The following is a 23,549-nucleotide window of genomic DNA, read 5'->3' as shown; positions in this document are numbered from 1 at the left end:
GTTGGAAGAGGTTGGCAGTTGTGCCAGGATCCTAGTACTTAGGGTCCAAGCATATTAGCACACACCGTGGTGAAGGCAGGAGTTTCTGCCAAGTTCCCAGCACAAAACACACTTTAAAAAAATCATACAAGAGGTGTTCGTACCTGTGAGCGTATGGACTCCTACATTAGCAATATACAACGAATCAGTTGTAGAGTAACCTGCCTTAATGTCTACAGGCCAGCGGCTTTGACCTGAAGTCGATAACTAGCTCCTCTGTCTTGCTGACATTTAGCGAGAGATTGCCATCTTGACAGCATGTTACTAAGATTTCCATCTCCTTCCTATACTACATTTCGTCATTGTTCGAGTTCTGACCACAGTGGTGTCATCTGCGAACTTCTAAAAGAGCAGAATTTGGCTGCAGCTTTGTGAATATATTGAGAGTATAATAAGGGGCTGTAAACGCATCCTTGAGGGACACCGGTGTTGAGAATTATTGTGAAGGATGTTTTGTTGCTTATCCTTACTGATTGTGGTCTTTGGGTAGGGAAGTCAGAGATCCAGTTGCAGAGGGCTATGCTGAAACCTAGTAGCCAATGTAATCAAGCACCATTTACACTCTGGTCATCCTTTCTTCTCCCCTTTCCTGTCAGGAAAGAGATACAAATGTTTGAAAGCACATACCAGAGATTCAAGAACAGCTCTTCCTTCAGACGACTGAATGGACACTGGAAAACTAAGGGTATAATCCCAATCTTCCAACCTACCTCATTGTGGCAATTGCAGATTTTTTAATCTGCGCTTTTTCTTCTGTTACTGTATCACTATAATGCTGTAACACTATATTTGGCTCTCATTTTCCTCTTTGCACTGTTATACTTGTGTATAGCTTAATTGTACTCGTGTATAGTATGATTTGACTGGACAGCATGCAAATAAGGTTTTTCATTGTATCTCGTGCTAAAGGTAAACACAAACAGCTTTCATGGGCAGGCCACAGTGTCTACCTGTTTCAATCTCAACAGCGGGTTCCCAAATCCATCACTATACCCTGACACGATAAGAGATTTCCAAGAGGACGGAGAAAATAGTTCTGTGATGTTTTCAGTCTCCTTGAAAAAAATACATAACATCCTCAGCATTTCACTTACATCCCTGGCGTATGACTACTTGAAACAAAGAAAGAGAATCTGGAAGCTGCTGCACATTACTCCAGCATTTTGTGTCTTTTAACAATGATGTAATTTGTGCAGGAATAAACTGCAGGTGCTGGGGTTTACACCGAAGATAGACACAAAATGCTGGAGTAACTCAGCGGGACAGGCAGCATCTCTGGATAGAAGGAATGGGTGTCGTTTCGTGTAAAGTACCTTCTCAGGCATGTGAGTGAGGTAAAGAAAAAAGAGGAAAAGAGCCGAGCGCTTGCGCGTGGCGTACAGTGGGGGTCAAAAAATTGGAAATGTTTTGAAAATTTACACAAAATTACCAGTTTCAAGCCTCTTTTAATGCATTTCAAAGTAAAAACGGACATTACAAAATAATGTGAATATGTCACTATACTAATAACATTTAAATATTTTAATTAGTTTAATTATATAATCTTGCACTTAAATTTAATATTTACTCATTACAGTTCCACCACTAATTTTCTGGCACTCTTGGTTCCAGAGCTTTGCTGGTTTATCCAGCCGGCCAAGGAAATCGGCTATGGGGATAGATGTGCTGGGTCCAGCTGGGCTGGAGTTCCAGAGCCCCGGGTGCAGGTTGCAAATTCAACCCACTGATCGGCTGTGGAAGTCCCGATGAGTTCGAGATTGTCTGCCTTGCCCAGCCTAGGTGCCACATTTTTGGGGAGACTTCCAGGGCGGGGGGATTTCAAGTGGGCTCTCGTAATTTTGTCCAGATTTCAATGATTAGCGGCTATTTCTCGCGGAACCCCTAGCGACCTCTAGCGGAACCCTAGTGTTCCGGGGAACCCCGGTTGAGAAACACTGATATACATCGTTTCTTTTCTTTTTTTTCTTTTTTTCGATCCAATTTCTCTGTTGGTAAACGCGATTTTGGCAAAGTGAAAAACTCAGAAATCTTGCAAAAAGTACGGATTTAAAAAACGCGGAAATCTGCGGAAACGCGGAAAATTCACATGCCTGCTTCTTTAGACTGAAAGTCACGGGAAAGGGAAACGAGAGATATAGATGATGAAATGGAGAGATACAGAACAAAATGAAAGATATGCAAAAACGTAACAATGATAAGGGAAACAGGCCGTTGTTAGCTGTTTGCTAGGTGAGAAAGAAAAGCTGGTGTGACTTGGGTAGGGGAGGGTTGGAGAGAGGGAATGCAGGGCTTTTACTTGAAGTTAGAGAAATCAATATTCGTACCACTGGGTTGTCAGTTGCCCAAGCGAAGTATGAGATGCTGTTCCTCCAATTTGTGTTTAACCTCACTCTGACAATGGAGGAGGCCTAGGACAGAAAGGTCAGTATGGGAAGGGGAATTAAAGCATTTGGTAACCTCAGGCAGGTCCAGGCGGACTGAGCGAAGGCGAAACGATCGCCCAGTCTACGTTTGGTCCTGCCGAAGGCCCGTTGTCTTGTCAAATACATTTCATTGTACCGTTGACCCTGTGCCAACCTACATATGACAAATAAAATGTATTATTATGAGAGTCCACATCTTGAACAACGGATACAGTAGATGGTATGTACAGTAGATAAGGAAGTGTAAGGTGTGAGAAGGAGACATCAAAGGAGATGTAGGTGCGCATGCTTTGAGCTGGACTGCTTTCCCTCAGCAGTGATCATGCGCAGTGAGCCGGGGGGGGGGGGGGGGGGGCTGCGACTGCACATGTGCAGTAGCAGAGAGTCATCATGGCGGCGCGTAGCCATGTGCAGGATCCCAATGACAGGAGGCTGCGTCCGATATACGGTAAACAATCATTCCTCCTCTTGTACTTGCAATATTTGCCCTGTCATACGACAATAGCGAAGGCTTCGTGCTTCCAGTGGCGGAATGCGATGCTAGTTTTACACACCGGCTCATTTTGTTGCTAGGCCGCAGATATATCCTGGAGCTCGAGTTACACAACACTCGGGAACCCAACCTGTTAATGAACGCTTCCCCAGACTGCCAGTCAGGCGTCAGCGTGAGTTTCCCATTACCGATATTTTGTGTAAATGGGGATGTTCTTTAGGAGAGGATGGCTGGACGGCTGTATTCCAGTGTAATATTTTCACTGGCGCTGGAACTTGTTGATTCCCCATCAGGTGGAGATGGGGCTTGCCTTTGGGACAATTATAGTTAGGTGAAAATATGGGATGTAAATAAAATTATGCGAGTACATCCCAGCGTTTCGCATTTCTTTTGCACAAGTCTATGTAAACTGGAGTTGTGCTGCAGTGAATGGAGTTTGGAAGTCACACCTTGAAGGTGTTTTGCCGCCGGGTGTTTTTGGTCGCGGAAGCAGGTTGTCCGATAGTAAGAACTCAGCGATTTTCGGGAAAATGTCAGATAATGCGGATAAGGTAACTCACTTGAATTAACGCGGAGGATTTGGAATAGATTCTTTTCTTTCCCAACAAATTTAAATTCTTATGTATTAACTCCCTTCGTGCTAATGTGACTGAATTTGAGGATAAATGGATCGTTGTTGTGACTGTTTTCATTGCCTTTAAAACATTTATACAACTATTATAACAGTGAGATGCCGAGGACTTTCTGGTCATCGCTACTTCATTACTTTTCGTTTTCAATGTAATGAAAATCGTTGATCAATGATGAATCATCAAGAGGATCTAATAGTTATGGTTTTAGAACTGTACAAATGAGTACTTCAACTAACACAAGATTTGTTTTGCTTTTAGGCTTGGTAATAACTATTGATCAATTCAGGATAAAAACATCCATTGTTCTCATCTGTTGTTTTGAATAATATTTGAAGCCACTTAATAATGTAACAACCTCTTAATAGGCAGCAGATATATATAGCAAAATGTTCTTATCAACAATAGATACAAGAGGTGAGGTTTAAACAGAAGGAAAGTCTGATTAATGTTAATTAGGAAGAAAGAGAAATGATAACATTTTAAGGGGGTTGCAGGACAATATACCTTTAACGTAAGCACACAAGTTACTGTAGTGGTAAGGTGTGTTTTGGGAAAGAACATTTAACCTCCATCAATTAGCCTATAAACAACTTTCTCTTAAGTACTCATTTACTTCTTGCATCTACTTTCCTGATTTTTTTAGGGTTGAAAATTTGGGGAAAATGGTCTTGATGTTTTTGCCTAGTGATGGATAAATCTGAAGTTGGCAAGTCTGATGTGTTAGCATTTGATGCTGGCAATGTGTTTAAAAAACTGTGAAAACTGTAGTATAAACATGTAAATATACATTTAAAGAGCCTCTTAAAATGGAATGATAGCTTCTTTCTACTATGGGATTGGAGGAAACTGAAGACGTAAGCAATGTCTGGTAGTTTGCATTAGTTCTGTCCCAGCTTTTCATACGGAGAGCTTGAGTGATCGCATACTTTAAAATAGAATGCTGACAGATTAAAAAAACAAGATTTTCTCGTGCTCTGGATTGATGTGTTTTATCTTGTCATCTGAGCATTCTGGGCAGTTGAGCAGTTTCAAATATTTTTGATTCGCATGTAGATTAGGTTTGGCAGATTTCTTTCCCCCAAAAGACATTGGTTTTCTCATCGTCGTTACTAATATCTAGGGATTTTCCCAGATTATTATGAATTTAATTTTCATATCTGTTATAATGTGAATCTTATCTCATGCCTCATGATGGTTAGTCCAGATCTCTGCATGACTAAATCTGCAACTTTACTGCAAATCTTACTACAACTTTACTAGAATACTCTTCAATAGAGATGACTTGTGATTTCAGATACAAAAAAACAGCATTCATTAATATATCAGTCACCCACACATATAATAATTAATGTCAAGGTGATGAAAGCAGTTCATTTAAAATGTTCTGTTGCAAAATAATGATGACCTTTTGTATTTAAAGGAATGAAATGAAATCTTCTGGAAAAAAAACCTATGGATATGTAGAATTGTTTCCTGTTTTGTTATATCAAAAAACAGTCATGGATACCTGTAATTTTGCTGAATCTCATTCACCTAATACTTAAAGGAAACTCGATATTGATGGGGTGAACAAAATTTTGATTGTCTTGCCCCTTTCATTCCCAACTCTGCACCCCACCTTCATCACCATGTTGCAACTCTGAGCCTCAGATCGCTCAGTGAAAGATCAAACACATAGTCAGTTAAGCAATCTAATCTGAATTATGTATTGCTTTCTTTCCAGCTTCATTTTGTAAAAATTAATTAAGAGTAACTGATGTCCCTAACCTAAGGGTGCACAAAATAACCAATCTCGTTATCAACTGGTGTCAAGCAAAGCTGCACCATTGTCCTGAAATGTTTATTCATTCTGGCTGTATTACACCACTTCACATCCACGCTTCCTATTACATTGGAGCTAATGTACTGAATTGATGGGAAACTCTTAAATTTTATTCCCTCTGCTCCAGAATTTTTCCCAGCCTCATTAGTCGAGCTGTGGTGAGTGATACCTTCATGTGTACGTATTTGAAGGCCTGTCCCCACTATACCACACCTCCAATCACTAAACGCCTCCTGTGAGACTGGGGAAAATGTGAACTAGTTCCCACATCTTTGGAGTCACCTCTCAGTGATAGAAATTTACTGTTATCTTTGGCTAACTGAACAAAAGAGTGCTGAAAATCAAGAGCACAAGCTCAGCATAAAAATAATGGTCTGCTGGGCAACATTGATCCCTCAAACCACTGGAGAAATCACTATCGTTGCCACTGCAAAATCCTCTGGCAGGATAAGTGAACCAACATAATATCTTCTCCTATGCTAACATTCTTAGCATTGAATCCTTCATTTCACTCAGTTAACTCTATTGGGCAGGCTATGTTGCTTGCAGGCCTGATATCAGTATCCAAAACACATTCTATTCCAAGTACAGTCACAGAAAGAGATTTCCAGATAGATGCAGAATACCCTAAATGCCTCTTTGAGGCTGGGGAAAAATATGCCAAATGATATCAATAAGCAAAAATAACTAATAACTGCAAAATGGCTCCTACACTTATCAACTCCCGTCTCGTGATTGAGCAGAGTGGAGAGGGAACATTCAAAGATGGCACATAAAACCAAGCCTTATCTGACACCTCAGAGCACAAACAACTGGAGTGGAATCAAATCATCCTGAATTCTCATCAAAGAAGGATTGACTAAATGGTGCCTTAATCGTCTATTTCTGGTGTAGAACTTTTTGCTACTTGTTTCTGAGTGATATTTAGCAGTTGTCTGCACTTTTCCTCCACTGCTGTGCAGTGATGTGGTTGTGGGGCTTAGCTGTCTTTGATTAAAAATGCTGTGGTTTTCTGTTTAAACGTAACATCTTACTTAAAATAGAAAACAATGTAAACAGCATAGAAGCGCACAAATTTCACCCATAACAGTCATCTTTCCAAATTCTGTAGGTTTTGAAAGAATCCTTGTTTATGGGAATTTCTATTTATGAAAGATGCGAGCGGAATGAATTGGATATAGACCAGATGGCCATAAGGAAAATGTTAATAATTTCACTAAGTACCAAATAAATCTGACATTGATTGGACAATCACCATAGATTAGAATTAAGAATTATTTTCACAATGCTGCTTCTATAGAAGTGGATACAATTGTGATTTTCAAAAGTGATTTGGATGGTTGAATGGATTGAAAAGGTTTAGGGGATATTGACCAAATGTAGGCAAATGGAACAAGCCCACGAAGCCCATATCATTGACATGGGCATGTTGGACCAAAGGGTCTGTTTCTGTGCTGCATTGAAGATGAAACTGCCAGGATATATTTGAGAGAAATCAATTGATTTTTAAAAGGAATTTTGATGAGATGACATACAGAAGAGGTTTTTTATATTATCAAGGATAAAGGAGTTCCTAAAGGACAGAAAACAGCAACAATAAATGGGTCAGATGACAGGTTAATACTTCTGAGATCGGTTATTATAAATAAAATATTAATGTGCCAATAAAGAGATAAACAATGGTCTCAGTTTTGATGATGGGAGCTAAAAGGTAAAGTCGGGTCCACAAATGGATGTAGGCAGATTAATTGAGTGAGGTATGTTGTGAATGTTCGATTTAAAAAAAAAATTATATAGTTTGAAGAAGAGTATCAACCCGAAATGTCACCCATTCCTTCTCTCCAGAGATGCTGCCTGTCCCGCTGAGTTACTCCAGTTTTTTGGTCTATCTTTGGTTTAAACCAGCACCTGCAGTTCCTTCTTACATATTATATAGTCTTATTGGTTTACCATGGGATTTTTGCAAGATATTTCATTCAATGCCGAAGTATTCGGGTGCAATTAGAATGGTAGGCATCATGCTGACCTTTACCCAAGGTTCTTACAGAAGCAAGAATAGGGAGGTGTTGCAATTGTATAAGGTTTTCATGCTGGGCTGCTGTCTGCACCAAGGGAGGGTAAAGCAAACCCCAGTAAATTGATTTCTGCAATTAGCTGTTCAGTGCAAGGGAGGTTAAATACGGTTGTCCTTTACTCACGAGAGTTTTGAAGAACTTAAACCATGTCAGAATCTTTTAAGTTTTATGAACTTCAAAAGTCATACTTGCCCATTTCAAAGTGAATGGAATACAGGTGTGTTCTTAGTCGATGACTCATTGGTATTATGTATGATGAACTTGGAAAACTGAGGGGCAGCTTGTGGAATACAGGATATCCTGATCCAAGGGGTGGAGCATCATAATTCTTTAACATTTCCCTTTCTGCTTCTTCCTCCTCAACCTATAGTTTGACCTATCTAAGGATGATTCCCGAATAAAATGGATTTCCACTCAAAGGCACACAAAAAGAATTCAAAATCTAATGATAGGTGTTTTATTGTTTTTGGAATGACTGCTCACTTGTCCTAATAATGAGCTCTTTAAGTAATAACTTCAGGAGAATTTGCATTCTAATTACAAAAAATATTTTCTTACAAATAATGCTGCTGATTTAATATGCTAAACATATTAAGCTGCAGCAAATTAAATCAGAAGTCTGTTAATTTGTAGGAAAAAGGTTTTATCGAAAATCATTGTGGGGAGGAATGATTACTAAGTTTTTGTGGATGACACAAAAATTGGTGCTGTAGATAGTGAGGAACTTTGATTAATACTACACCGATATCGATAAGTTAGGAATTGGGCAGAGTGTTGGCAGATAGAATTTAATCACGACAAATATTATGAGAAGCTAAATAGGAGCAGAGTATATACAGTAAATGGTAGGGTACTTAAAAATGTTGAACAGATATCGTTCCCTGAATGTCACAACACTGGTGGATAGGGTGATGAAGTCATATGGCATGCTTGTCTTCATGGATTGGGGAATTGAATATAGTAGTTGGGATGTCAGGTTGTAACTTTCCAAACATTAGTTAGGTCATACTCAGAATATTCAGTGCGGTCTGGTCACCATACTACAGGTTGACTGTGATCGGACTGGAGAGCAAGAAGAGGAAATTCACTGGGATGTTGCTTAGATTGGAGAAGTTTGGTAATGATGTGGGGTGGGGTGAGGAGGAGAGATTAGATCGGCCGGCTTGGTTTCCGTGGAGTGAAGGAGACTGACGTGTGACTTGACAAAGTACATAAAGTCATGGGAGGCGTGGATGAGAGATAGGTAATCAAAATCATCTCATCAAAATTCACCATCCCCCATGGTGGAATATCAAAAACAAGAGTGTAGTTTTATGGTGGTGGGAGATAGGAGATTTTTTGCATAGTATTTTTTGCAAAGTATTTTATATCTGCATCAGGCTGGTTGCATTCATGTGCCAGAGTCAGATAAAATTACTGTTAAAGAGGCATTTAGGCAGATATTTAAATTGGCAATGCAGAGCAGGATAGAGCCATCTTGCTCAGTAAATAATTGAGGGCCAGAAACTGATCTTGGGCACTCCATTATTTACGTCCATCTACCCTGAAAAAAAGTTTTTTTCTGACTGTCTCTGTACTGATAACCAATCTTCAATCCACAATCTCACACTTCCCCCCCAAATTATGACTTGTTGTATGTGAAACACCACAATTTTTCTTAATTTCCTCTGCTATTGTCTGGGTTTAACTAGCTGATTGCAGCATGGAGATGCGAGAAACTGTTGATGCTGGAATTAGCTACTAAAAAATCAAAGTGCTGGAGGAACGCAGCTAGTCAGGCAACATATGTGAAGGGAATGGGTAGATTGATGGTGCCACTCACAGGTGTACTGCATTTGGAGTTCCTAAACTTAAATAACTTTTATTGATTAGTGTTGCCTCCCCTTCCATTTTCTTACTTAAAGATTTTGATTGGGGCAAGGTTGCTTCATTTTAATCAGGGTTGTTGCTTCCTGTCATTTGCTGCTCTCTTCAGCAAGTTAAACAAAAGGAGTTAAAATTACAGTTTCAAGAAAATAACAGAATGTTCATCTCAAAATACCAATAACTTTCAGTGGGATTATTAAACCCGCACACATCATATTTTTAAAAGATGGAAGGATTTTTTTGGCTAAATCCATCCGATGATATGCTGCTGTTTAGGGTTCTGTGAGATCATAATTTTTTGGCTTTTAACTTTACAATATTGATTGGGTGAAGAATACGTTTATATTTGAAAGGAGCCATCAGGAGGCAGCTCCAGTGTTGTGAAATTTAAATGCTGGAAACATTCAGTGGGTCAGGCAGCATCTGTGGAAAAAGAAACAAGACTTGGCATTTTAAGTCAAAGATCATTCATCAGAACCAGGAAGCGAGAAAACGTGGAGAAACAAGGAACTACAAATGCTGTTTTGAAAAGACACAGTGCTGGAGTAACTCAGAGGGTCTGGCACCATCTCTGGAGAACATGGATAGGTGATGTTTCGGGTTGGAACCCTTCTTCAGACTGATTGTAGGGTTAGGGGGGGGGAGGAAGCTGGAAGAGAGGAGGGTCAGGACAAAGCCTGGCAGGTGGATACAGATGAGAGATGTTTTTAATAGGCAGATGGTTGACAATTCTGGACAAAGGCCAGAGATGCAAGGACAGAAGGTGTAAAACAAGAGGATTGAGTTGCAAATTGTGAAGCTAGAGAACGAATGTAGAGAGGGGAGAAATTAGTGCATGCCCAGGTGGGGCACAGGGGAGGGGGGGAGCGGTGCTATTGTGGGGAAAGATGGGAGAGGGGCAAGGTTTTGTAGTTACCTAAAATTGGAGAATTATGTTGGGTTCAGATTGCAGATGGTGTGAGGAAGAGATGAGTGGTGCAAGGGGAATATACTGCAAGGCCAAGATTTCCCAGATGATCCCAATGTTTTTAGACCAATCTGGTTAATAGATTAATCAGAGTAATTAGAGAGGAAACAAACAAAGGATCAGGTTGAAGTTGTGAAATGTGATTAGCATTGTTGCTGTATGCTGAAGGAAAAAAGGAACACAGGAATTCCCCAGAAGTTCAGACCATTTTGATGAAGTATGTAGTTCTGATGGAGGACCTTGAACCTGAACTTTTCTCTTTCCACAGTTGCTGCCTGACCTGCTCTGCTTTTCCAGCATTTTTTTAATCTTATTTCAGATTTTTATCTTTTAATTTTATTTCCAATCCTGTGAAACTGTGGCCACATTTTACCTCCGGATCTCTGTGTTCCAATGATTGAATTTTGATGGAAGCTTTCAATGTGAAATCATCAATCAGACAAAAGCTTAAGTGCTTTTATAAAATGAGGATAAGAGATGAAAATGTTATTGGCAAGGTTGAAAGGAGTATTGGAGGTTGTGGAGTGGAAAATGAGCAACCTTCTATACATTGGGAAACCGAGCGTAGACTCGATTACCATTTTGACAAACACGTGCTTGGTCTGTCAAGGCCTACTGGATCTCCTGGTTGTTAACCATTTTAACTCCCTTTCCCATTCCCATACCGCCCTTTCTACATTGTCAGAATGAGGCTTAACGCAAACTGGAGGAACGGCATCTCATATTTCACTTGGGTAGTTTACAGCCCATTGGTATGCACATTGAACTCTCCAATTTTAGGTAACCTCTAACATTCCCCCCTCCCCCTCCTCCATCACCCCCTCCTTGTGGACCATCTGCACTGACACCTATTTCTCCCCTCTTTCTCTTCCCCCCCACCCCCTTCTTCCATTCCTTCCTCTGGCTCCACAATTTGCAAGTCTTCACTATCTATCTCGTGCCTGTTGCTTTCATCTCTGCTGTTTTCTAACCATCTGCCTATCAATAAACCTCCCTCGCCTGTGTCCACCTATTACTTGTCATGCTTTGTCCTGCCACTTCTCTTCCCCTCCCCCCCTATAATCACTGAAGAAGTGTTCTGACCCAAAACATCACCTATCCACGTTCTCCAGAGATGCTGCCTGACCCTGGAGTGTGTTTCTCCAGCATTTTGTGTCCTTTTGTGTAAACCAGTATTTGCTGTTTCTTGCTGTATTTGGCAGTTCCTTGATTCTACAACTGAGTAGCTGTGATTGATGCAGAGAAAACTATGGCATTTATTTCTATACCAAAAAATTGACATGTTCTATCTATTGGACAGATTATCTAGACAATGGCAACAACAAGATGGCTATACAGCAAGCTGACAAATTGCTCAAGAAGCATAAGGATCTTCACTGTGCGAAGGTAAACAAGGATATGAATAAATTCTTCAAGGACAAAATATTGTATGACCCCTTCAGTTATGCACTTTGGGACATATACATTAGAAGGGTTCCTGTTAAATGGTTGAAATAAAACAGCAAACATTGTCAGAGAGAAATATTTTCTGGAGATGTATGTTTTGGAAAATGTATTTGCAATCTGGAATACTATTTTAGTTAAGTTGATAAGTTTCCTGGTACTGTTAAAGACAAGATTGTACTGTTGGTGATTGTACTGCTTTCTTGGTGATTCATACATGTATAGCATTTGCAAAGCTCATACTCATCTTCCATGAATTTGAATGCAGCGTCATTTTTTAAAAATGATAGGAGCACTGTATTGCCAAATAGAGAGAGTACCATTCAGCTATGGCGAAGCTTATCTTTTTATGATTCTTAACTGAAAGTAATTTCAGCAGTGATTTGGGGTTCAATTGTTTGATCAGGAAGTTAGAATGAGTTTGTTAATATCAATAATTTCAATTTCATTTTGCATTCAACATTTTGAGATCGTTCGCTCTTGTGGCAATATTTAGGGTCAGGATTTATTTGGATGCTTGGATTTATTTCTAATTTTTAAAAAAATTGATTAATTTGATCGTATTTGTCATAATGCACACAAAAAAAAATACAAGCACGCTCTGCAATCAGCCAAGCACGCCCTGCCATTTATAAGACTATGGATATGAACAATGTAACTCCTATCCTAACCGTACACATGGTTATCTTCTACCCATGATACAGATATTGGATAAAATTTGCCATCTGTCCCTAATGTTAAAAAAAAAATTGAGTTGTGGATATATATGTTGTACAAATCTTTAAGTACAGGTCCACCACCGATTTACTGGCACTCTTGGTTCCAGAGCCTTTCTGGAATGTCCGTGTAGTCGAACCAACAGTGGCCACAGCCTCTGAGAGGAATCAAACGATACCGGAACAGTCTGCCTAGGCAGTTGAGGGGCCTGGAAATTTGCCGGAAGTCGGCTATGGGAATGGATCTGCCAACCGGGCCAGAGTTCCAGAGCCCTGGCCAGAGGGGGTAAATTCAACTCACCAATTCCACACAGAAGTCCCAATGAGGTTGAGATCAGCCGCCTCACCCAAGCTTGGTGCTACATTTTGGGGGGACTTCCAGGCGAGAATTTCAAATCCGCTCTTGTAATTTTGGCCGGATTAAAAGAGGTGCCTGGTCACCAGTTGTTGGGAAGTCAGTGGTGGACCTGTAGTAGTCTGAACTTGTGAACTAAGAACATTGTGTTCGAGAAGCATGAACACTGCATGAACTTGGGTATGTTTTTTCCTTTCTGTAGATATTGATATCAATGTGCTATCGAAGCCTGTTTGTGTGTAGAATCCTGACGTTTTCCTTTTGTGGTCTGGCATTAAAGGTTCTGAAAGCAATTGGCCTACAGCGAACGGGGAAGCAAGAAGAGGCGTTTACTCTGGCCCAGGAAGTAGCTGCACTTGAACCCACTGATGACAACTCCTTACAGGCCCTGACCATTCTCTATCGAGAGATGCACAGACGTATGTTCTTTTGGAAGGATATGAGAGAAAAGTGAACAATAGGGGTTGGGGGACCTATTGAATCTTAGTTTTGATCAGTGTAATTTATAATTCATTATAAACTTTAAGAACCAACTGTGGAAGTTTTATTTGAAGATTGTTTGAAAATTGCAACTTAAGTGTGTTCATTTCTTCACTGACGTTACTCTGGTACGGTGACAGTTGCAGAGAGGACCTGTTACAGATTTCAAACATTGTGTGATATGTGCAGAACCTTTTTGCCTTAGGGACAGAGGGGAGGAATCAACCATGACTGAACCCCGTTCAGATAACTGACATGAGCTATAAGAAGCGTGCTGTGTGCCAATGGATATGCAGAAGATAACATTAATACCTAAAAAGAAAGATTTTTGGAAGGCTTAAGCAGAATATTTTCAGGAAAAGGAACAATGCTCATTCTGGAGTTATGTTCTTTAAAGCTATGGTGTACTAGTGCCTGTTATTGCCAGCATTTGAACGCGACAATGAATATTTTACTTTTCTCTCCTGCTGTAAATATTTAAATAAAATGTTAAATGTGGCAGAAGATCATCAGCATTTCTGTTGCATTCAAATCCGAGAAAGTTGATCATCTAAACTAAGGAGATTAGTTTAAAAAAAGTGTGTGCGTACAAGTGTGGGTGGGTTACAATATCAAGTTGACGGGTTGCTGCTGGAGCTGCTGTCTCACAGCTCCAGAGACTGGAGTGCTGTCTGTGTGGGGTTTGCACGCACTCCCTCTGACCACGTAGGTTTTGTGTTGGCGCTTCCTCCCACATTGCAAAGATGTGTGGGTTTGTAGATTAATTGGCTTCTAAAATTGTCCCAAATGTGTAGGGAGTGGGGTAACATAGAACTAGTGTGAACGGATGGTTGGCAGTCAGCGTGGGACGAAGGGTGTGTTTCTATACTGTATCTCTAAAAGCTTTAAAAAAAAGTAAGGTTTTTAATGTTTAACGGAAACATCAAGTCACTTTTTATTTCTGATTTGTGTTTTCTATCTGACAGTCTTAAACTAAGCTAGCAACAGTTTACTAAGGCGGTCTTTGTATATTGTGATGCTCAACAGAAACGTTAGGAATAGCTTCGGGTCCACAAGGAAGGATATTGTCCACTTCCCTTAATACATGTCTGAACATAGTCTGTTTATTTTGTGTAGTCACATTTTCCTTTCCTTTGCCTCAGAATACTAGGCTGAAGGATGTCTGAGACACAGCACATCCTGTTGTTTCTTTCTTGCAATCTGTACCACTTCATTTTCCACTATATATTTATTTTTCTAAAATACTTAGTATATTAAGTACTTAACAAAATTAATAAACTGCCTAATGTTGGTATTGCCAACAAGATGGGAAATGCTGTATTGGCAGAATTTTTTTTTAAAACACAAAGTGCTGGAGTAACACAGCGGGTCAGGCAGCATCTCGAGAGAATGTAGATAGGTGACGTTTTGGTTCGGGACCCTTCTTCAGATTGAATGTGTGAAGGGTTGGAGGGAAGAAAGCTGGAAGAGAGGAGGGGCAGGACAAAGCCTGGCAGGTAATAGGTGGATACAGAGGTAAGAGGTGGTTTTGATAGGCAGATGGCTGGACAAAAGCCATAGATGAAAAGTTAGAAGGTTTGAGACAAAAGGGGAGATGAGTTGTGAACTGTGAAGCTAGATGAAGGAATGCAGCTGGGAGGGGAGAAATTGGTGTAAGTCTAGGTGGGGCACAGGCAGATGGGGGGAAGAAAGCGGGAGTGGGATACGGTTATGTGTTACCTAAAATTTGAGAATTCAATGTTCAAATTGTTGGGTCGTAATCTACCCTAGCAGAATATGAGGTGCTGTTCTTCCAGTTTGCATATGAGCTCACTTTTATCAATGGAGGAGGCCGAGGACAGAAAGATCAGTTTGGGAATGGGAAGAGGAGTCAAAATGGTTAGCAACCAGGAGATCCAGTTGGGTCTTGTTAGACCAAGTGCAAGTGTTCGGCGAAACGGTCGCCGAATTAATGTTTGCACCATGAAATGAGCATCTGGTGCAGAAATGAGCAACATTGTCTTTTGGGTTTTTTTTCTGTCTTAATTGTTTGAAAGATTCCTCTTCCATTTCATCTTCTAAAGACCATTATGAGTTTAAGAATATGAGCAGATTGCTTCCAAGTATGTTTTCCACATGGTTTCTTCAGGAACGGGGTACTGATTGAGAGTGATCAGCCATGATCGCATTGAATGGCGGTGCTGGCTCGAAGGGCTGAATGGCCTACTCCTGCACCTATTGTCTATTGTTCATACGTGGACTGCATTATCTTTGAAGGCATCGGCCAAATTTGGGTTTTTCCTGTCCACTCCTAAATAAGTAACTTGCCTACGTGATAATCAGTAGGAAATTTGGACTGCTTTACTCTTCCTGCCCCAGAGATATTCAAGCTTGTTGTAAGTTCCTTGATCCATCTCAAGCAAGCTAATTGAATAAATGACTGAACCTGCGATCCCTGGAATTTATAGTTCATCTCTTCTGCCTGAAGCTTGGTACATCGAGAATCAAGAGCACTTTTTAATTATTCATTTTATAATTGTGTGCATGTTGAGCGCCCGGGTTGTTATTACAACATGTAAAGTTACTCGTGGTTCTCTTTTTCAGCGGAATTGGTCACTAAGCTGTACGAAGCTGCTGTGCGGAAGGTCCCGAACAGTGAAGAGTACCACTCGCACCTCTTCATGGCATATGCCAGGGTTGGGGAATATAAAAAAATGCAACAGGTATTATTTCTGCAGCAAAGAAACTGCATCCGAGTGTCTTTCTTGCCCTGAGTAAAATACAACATATTACATGTATTTGAAAATCTAAAACTGAAAATGCTAGAAATCTGCCTTAAAAACAAAGTGCTGGGAAATGCTTGACAGGTCAGGCCACATCAATGGAAAATGAAATTGTTAACTTTGCAGGTCAAGACCTTTGTTAAAACTTTTCCATTTGTAAGATGTTATTGGTCTATAGTGTTAACTGTTTCTCCCTCCGCATGTGCTGCCAAACCTGTGATATTTCTATCGCTATCTTCTTATTTGAGCTTATTAACAGTTTTGACTGATGAAGGATATGGAAAGGTTCTGGTGCAGTTTAAATTAAAGGTTCTGCCGTGTTTTGACATTTTTATTCATCCCTCCCCATATTAGATTAATGCAAATTAAATAAATAGTATAATAGGTTAATAATTCAAAACAATTCTATTTAAAACATTAGCCTATCATTTTCTTTCAAATATTGGTAATATCTGCTATTTACCACCGTGCAATTTGTATGAAATTAAACTCGACCGTGGGAACGTATTCCCTGAGAAAGTGTAATTTCATGAAGCATGTAAGGTGCTATGGAATTCTGTTTCCTCGTAGGCTGGGATGGCACTTTACAAGATTGTTCCGAAGAATCCATATTATTTTTGGTCTGTGATGAGTCTGGTCATGCAGGTAAGTGTCATTACTATGGTGGAAATATTAATGAATAATGTGAGAAAATTAAATTGATGCCGCATTTAGAACAAAGTATTGCGGTTGAAGTAGAAACTTTCGTTTCATTAAAATTTCAAAATTCCCAAAAAGCACAAAATATTGGGGAGGTAAATTGGCTTAAGCCCAAGAGAGTTGTGTGTGAGTCACTTCAACATTTTCTTGTGTGGGGAATTTACACCGTAGATGGTGGTTTACACCGAAGATAGACAAAATGCTGGAGTAACTCAGCAGGACAGGCAGCATCTCTGGAGAGAAGGAATGACTGACTTTTCAGGACGAGACACTTCTTCAGACTGGAGAAGTCTGAAGAAGGGTCCCGAAACATCACCCGTTTCTTTTCTCCAAGGATGCTGCCTGTCCCGCTGAGTCACTCCAGCATTTTGTGTCTGTTCAACATTTTTTTTGCGTGTTGGGACAAGTTGTGGACGAATCCAAAACCTTAAACAGTAAAAAAACTTTAAAAGTGAGATTCATTCGGCTGAAAGTAATTTGTCAGAAGCAGCTGGAGACTGTTGATTGTATTGTTGAAGCAATTGGCTCATCTCGAAGTACTAACCCTATTAAAATAGCATCTGATAAATTCAGATGGAAGACATGTTTCCCCCTTTGTGACATAACAATGTAAAAATCAAAAATGAGATTAATGGTAGATTAGTATAAATGATAGTCAGCGAAGATTTAGTGGGTTGAAGAGCCTGCTTCTGTGCTGCATATCTCAGACTTCATAACCCCATTAATCTGTATGTTTGGTCTTGACACAGCTGCTAGATACACATCTCCTTAGCCATTTTGTGACATCAGCCTTTACAAGATCAGTGATCATTAAAGTGTAATCAGACAGTTTGCCTTTGAAAGTAGATCAATTTGGAAGTAAAACCGTTGAAGTTAGAATATTGTGAATGGATCTTTGTAAATCACCATCGACAATATTGATGATACTTCAAATGTTTTATCAACCTTGTTATTTAGCAGTGGCATAAAGCCATGAGGGGGAAGAAATCCCCTGCTTTTGGACCGATTCCACACACACTGTCTTTCAGTCTGCCCCAGATCTCTAATTTTTAAGTTAAAAAATTATCCCCATTTTTTTTTTAGCTTACTTTAAAATTACAATATAGTGATTATTAATTACCTATGATTTTTTTAAACTTGTTTAACATTTCTTGGCTAATTAAAAGCTGCTGCTTGTCATTTGTCACCATGGTTTTGTGGTGTCATCCAAAACAAGCCTGCTAACATCTGATAGAAATGTCACAGTGTGCATTCTGGTTGATTGCTGAAATGTGAAATGGAGTCAATTATTTCAGTTTTCTGTGTTGAAAAAGTGTAGCCCTTGTCAAGCTCCTCATTTGCAATAATTAAAAGTAAAATGCCTCCACAGCAGTTGCATAAGGGATGGATTGTGTATGTTTTATTTTTGTCTGAACCCCATGTCCTTTTTCCATTAATAAGCATGCATGCAGCAGTAATTATTTGTCATTGTATATTAATTGTATTGAAAGGGTGGGTAAGTCAAGTTGTGATACAGTTATTTCAGACTATATATTTTAAGAGAACAACATTATTTTGGGGTTTTGTTAACTTTATTTGTATTTTATGTAGTCCATTTCAGCACAAGATGAGAAATTATCAAAGACAATGTTCCTCCCCTTAGCACAACGAATGGTGGAGAAGATGGTGAAAGAGGACAAGATTGAGGCAGAAGCAGAGGTAAGAAAAGCGCACATCCAAATGGAGAGTCCCAGCATGAAGACACTTATAGATTCATTTCTTAAATTTAAAATTCTCACTGGCCCTGTAAAATTTCCATGATAAATTATACCCTTATAAAAATGCCACTGAATCTAGTAATTACTTTGAATCTTTTTAATCATTCTTCATGATTTAGAAGGATGAGGGAGGGTCTCACTGGTGGTGAATCTGTGGAATTCATTGCCACAGACAGCGGTGGAGGCCAAGTCATTGGGTGTTTTGACAGGAATTGACAGGTTCTTGATTAGTAAGAGTGTCAAAGATTATGGGGAGAAGGCAGGAGAATTGGGTTGAGAGGGGAAGAGATCAGCCATGATTGATTAGCAGGGTAGACGAGATGGGCCGAATGGCCTAATTCTGCTCCTGTGACGAATGAACTTATGAAAGGCCAAGATAAAGTGGATGTGGAGATGGTGTTTTCAGTAGTGGGAGAGCCTAGAACCAGAGGGCACAGCCTCAAAATAAAGGGACACATTTAGGATAGAGATGAGAGAATTTCTTTAGCTTGGAACACCTTTTAAAAAATATATAATGATTTCTCGTGATCAAAATTATAAATTTAAATTTGAGCATATCGCAGTGACTTTGAATACAATGTGGATATGGTTTTAATTGCCTTTTTTATATAATAGGTGCAACTTTATTTAATGATTTTGGAACGTCTCGGAAAGGATCTGGAAGGTTTGGAAGTCATCAGAGGAAAGCTGGGAGGTAAAGTGAAAATATATGTAAAGGAGTGGCACAGTTTGATATTTTCCTTTCACGAGCATGGGCAGTTCTAGTTTGCAGCCTGGATTACTGTTGTTTAGTTTAGAGATGCAGCGTGCCAACAGGCCCTTTGGCCCACCGAGTCTGCACCGACCAGCGATCCCCGCACATTAACACTACCCTGTACACACTAGGAACAATTTTACATTTTGCACCAATCCAATTAACCTACAAACCTGTACGTCTTTGGAGTGTGGGGGGAAACCAAAGATCTCAGAAGACCCATGCAGGGCACAGGGAGAACATACAACTCCGTACAGCCAAGCATTAGTAGTCCGGATCGATCCCGGGTCTTTGGCGCTGTAAGGCAGTAGCTCTACCGCTACGCCACCGTGCCGTCCCATGTTCATGGAGAATGAATGGAGGACTGCACCTTAATTACAACTACCCTCATAAGACAACGATACATCAGAAGAATGAGAAGCCAGTTGTCATGCTTGCCGTTGTCCTGGCTCAATGCTGTCAGTTTAGTACACGAGAGAAGTTGAAGCTGAGTCTCCTGACCCATTAGCAGTAATTTTTTTAAATAATTCTTTATAATTTGGTAAATCTGTTCTTGCAGGTTCAGTTCACTTGCGGTAATCCTTTATCTTTTATTTATCAACTTAACCTTTGGCACAAAATCTTCTTGCCCACTTCTATCTTCTGTCACAAGCCAACCTCCCTTCTATTGACTCCATCTACACTTCACGCTGGCTCAGCTAGGCCACCAGCTTAATCAAGGACAAGTCTCCACAAGTCATTCCTCTTCTCCCCTCTCCCATCAGGCAAATGGTATAGAAGTGTGAAAATGCACACTTCCAGATTCAGAGACAGTTTCTTCCCAGCTGTTGTCAGGCAACTGAACCATCCTACCAACAATTGGAGAGTGGTCCTGAGCTTCTATCTACCTCATTGAAGACCCTCAGACCATCTTTAATTGGGCTTTACTGGACTCTATCTTGCACTAAACATTATTCCCTTTATCATGTATCTGCACGCTGTGGACGGCTCAATTGTAATCATGTAAAGTCTTTCTGCTGACTGGTTAGCTCACAAAATGCTTTCACTGTACTTCAATGCACGTGACAATATACTAAACTAAACTATAAATTAGCCTCATTTTGCATGCAGGCAGGCAATTTCCTCCAACTGCATTTCCTCCAACCAGTAATGTTGCAAGGTTCTTTCAAATGGTTTAAAAGCAAAAGTAACAGTGTATTTTCCTGTCAGAATTTGTCATTTAATTGCTTGTGCCAGCAATTATAATGGCGACACAGTGGCGCAACAGTAGAGTTGCCACTTTACAATGCCAGAGACCCTAGTTCGATCCTGACTACGGGTGCTGTCTGTACCTAATCTGTGCGTTCTCCATGTGATCCTGTGGGTTTTCTCCCGGTGCTCCAGTTTCCTCCCATATTCCAAAGACGTGCAGTTTTGTAGGTTAATTGGCTTCCATAAATTGCCCCTAGTGTGCAGGATGCGAAACTGGGATAATGACGAGGACTAGAAGGGTCTGTTTCCATGCAGTATCTCCAAACAAAACTAAACTCCAAACTAAATTTGAGTCCAATTATTCCCAATTCTGATTACAACAGAGTGTTTTGTTAGTTCTTGATTACTCCGTAGTAATATATTTAGAAAGAATCCTTTGACCCACCCCCTCCCCTTTCCATTTTGTTGTGTGCTCACTAATTTAATTCCATCAAGTGCTGTTTTGGTGAACTTTAGATTCTGGGGCTCTGCTCATTAGAATTAAGACTAACTATGTGCAGACTTATTCACATTTGGACCCTTTTAATAATGCAACATTATGCTGTATTTGAGTTGAGAGCAATGTGTTTGCCTGGTTGCTTATATTGAAATTTTTGGTTTTCTCCTCAGAAAAACTGACCAGTGAGTTACAGAGTCGTGAGATGAAATGTATGGTGCTATACAAGAAGCTGATAAAATGGCCTGAATGCAATGCACTATCGAGAAAACTGTTATTGAACAAGTGAGCAGGTCTTCATTTCTTTAATCATGTTCTCACAGGGAATGTTTATTGAACTTCCTTTCAGTATGAGATGGATTGCCTTGCTATTATATATTTAAAAATTGGGTCAATCCAATTATTTTATCCTATGGGTAATTGGATTTTAAGATGAAATTAATTGCAAGTATTTAGTCTCTGAATTTTTCTAGTTTCCCTCAATCTCTGGCTTTAAGAAGAATTAATTTCATGGCCACCAGATGCTTGCTGAGGCTGATTTCCATTTGATGCCAATGACCTAGCTGGGGTTGCAGTTCAGAACAAAACTTCTGGCCTATTTACTTTTTTTCCCCCCCTCCTATGATCCTTGTGAAGCCAATTATGGTCAATGCACTTCTGCAGTTGTTTTGAGTTTAACTCTGATATGAAGGAAAATCAGATTTTAATGTTTTGCATTGCTGCTTTTTATGTTGTTATTAATAGGATCGATTTCTGGTATAAGATGGCAGTTCATAAGTTACAGGTGCAGAATTAGGCCATTCGGCTCATCAAGTCCACTCTGCCATTCAATCATTGCTGATCTATCTTTCCCTCTCAACCTCATTCTCTTGCCTTCTCCCCATAACCTCTGACACCCCCCGGTACTAATCAAGAATCTGTAAATCTCCACCTTGAAGAGAGTGTGGGAAGAGCTTTTCAAACATTTTGCTTTGAAGCCCTCCACCATGTACTTTTTCACTGGACTTGTCAATAGGTCGTGCTCGCTTTGTGAATGTGTCAGTTTTGACAGTCTAAACTGTCCATTCCCATTATGCAGTTGTTGCCCTTGGGTGAGGCTGGAGGATTTGGGTCGTAAATACAAATCAGCAGTGGAAGGTGATTATTCTAAAGTGTGCCTGAGATTGTGAGTGCTGGGGAGAGATAACAGTAGTTCAGTTGTTGCTGTTTTGTCATGGACCTAGATACAGGGAAATGCTATGTTTTGCACACAACTCTGTAAAATCATACTATACATATGCACATTCACTCAAAAGTAAAAGCGTGTACCGATTTATTTTAGAAAATAGTCAATTTCTCCTGAGGCAGTACACAGAGCAGCACCCCAATATTTGTGAGCAATTTTGGACACCATATCTGACGAAGGATGTGCTGGCTCTGGAGAGGGTCCAGAGAAGATTTACAAGAATGATCCCAGCAATATATATAACATATAACATATAATATATACAATGTTATATAATATAACATAACATAACATAACATAACATAACATAACAACACTTTATTGTCACTCGGCACAACACCGAGCGAAATTTCAGCAGTCACACAAAACACAGCAAAAAAGAAAAGAACACAGGACATCCGACCCCAACACAAACATCCATCACAGTGACTCCAAACACCCCCTCACTGTGATGGAGGCAACAAAACTTCCCCTCTCTTCCCCCCGCACCCACGGACAGGCAGCTCGACCCCTACCGAGGCAAACGACACGCACAGCCCCCGCAAGGGGATGGAAGGCCCCCCGGCCGAGCCGCCCCGGGCACCGAAACGTCCCGCAGCCACACCGGGCGATGTTAAGTCCAGCGGCCAAGCCACACCGGGCACTGATACGTCCCGCGGCCGCACCGGGCGATGTTAAGTCCAGCGGCCAAGCCACACCGGGCACTGAAACGTCCCGCAGCCGAGCCGCACCGGGCACTGAAACGTCCCGCAGCCACACCGGGCGATGTTAAGTCCAGCGGCCAAGCCACACCGGGCACTGAAACGTCCCGCAGCCGAGCCGCACCGAGCACTGAAACGTCCCGCGGCCGCACCGGGGGATGTTAAGTCCAGCGGCCGAGCCGCACCGGGCACTGAAATGTCCCGCGGCCGAGCCGCGCCTGCGATGTTAAGGCCCACAGCCGAGCCGCGCCCCGGGGAAGAGACCCAATAAAAGAAATGTTTCCCCCCCGCCCCCCCCACCCCACAACCCCCCACCCCCACCACACGTACACAGCCAAAAACAGAAACAAAAACCATCCCAACACCGACACAAACAAAAAAAAAGAAAAAAAGACAACAGACTGCCAGAGAGCCGCAGCCGTTAGGCGCAGCCAACTCCTCATCACATGTGATGAGCGTTTGACGGCACTGGGAAAGTTTAGAACTACAGGTCATAGCTTCAGAATTAAAGGACGTTCCTTTAAGAAGACGAGGAGAATTTCTTTAGTCAGAGGGTGGTGAATCTGTGGAATTCTTTGCCATAGGGGGCTGTGGAGGGCAAGTCAATGGATATTTTTAAGGCAGAGATAGATTCTTGATTAGTACGGGTGTCA

At 40.7% G+C, this 23,549-nt stretch overlaps 1 protein-coding gene across 2 annotated transcripts in view; it reads left to right on the top strand.

The window, feature by feature from the left end:
• The first annotated feature begins 2,842 nt into the window (after window positions 1–2,842).
• Window positions 2,843–23,549, top strand: part of naa25 (N-alpha-acetyltransferase 25, NatB auxiliary subunit) — a 70,048-nt gene continuing 49,341 nt past the window's right edge. Inside the window, exons 1-8 of one of the 2 annotated variants that reach the window (XM_078421160.1) lie at window positions 2,843–2,910; window positions 11,618–11,703; window positions 13,112–13,250; window positions 15,895–16,013; window positions 16,644–16,718; window positions 18,363–18,470; window positions 19,145–19,223; window positions 21,144–21,255. In XM_078421160.1, the coding sequence (XP_078277286.1) occupies window positions 2,853–2,910; window positions 11,618–11,703; window positions 13,112–13,250; window positions 15,895–16,013; window positions 16,644–16,718; window positions 18,363–18,470; window positions 19,145–19,223; window positions 21,144–21,255 (776 nt within the window). In that variant the 5' untranslated portion in view covers window positions 2,843–2,852. The remainder of the gene's footprint in view (window positions 2,911–11,617; window positions 11,704–13,111; window positions 13,251–15,894; window positions 16,014–16,643; window positions 16,719–18,362; window positions 18,471–19,144; window positions 19,224–21,143; window positions 21,256–23,549) is intronic. The other variant, XM_078421161.1, reaches the window with a different exon arrangement.

This window comes from Rhinoraja longicauda, chromosome 25 (assembly GCF_053455715.1).
Source record: "Rhinoraja longicauda isolate Sanriku21f chromosome 25, sRhiLon1.1, whole genome shotgun sequence".
Classification (NCBI taxonomy): domain Eukaryota; kingdom Metazoa; phylum Chordata; class Chondrichthyes; order Rajiformes; family Arhynchobatidae; genus Rhinoraja; species Rhinoraja longicauda.
This window is presented reverse-complemented; position numbering and strand designations above follow the sequence as displayed.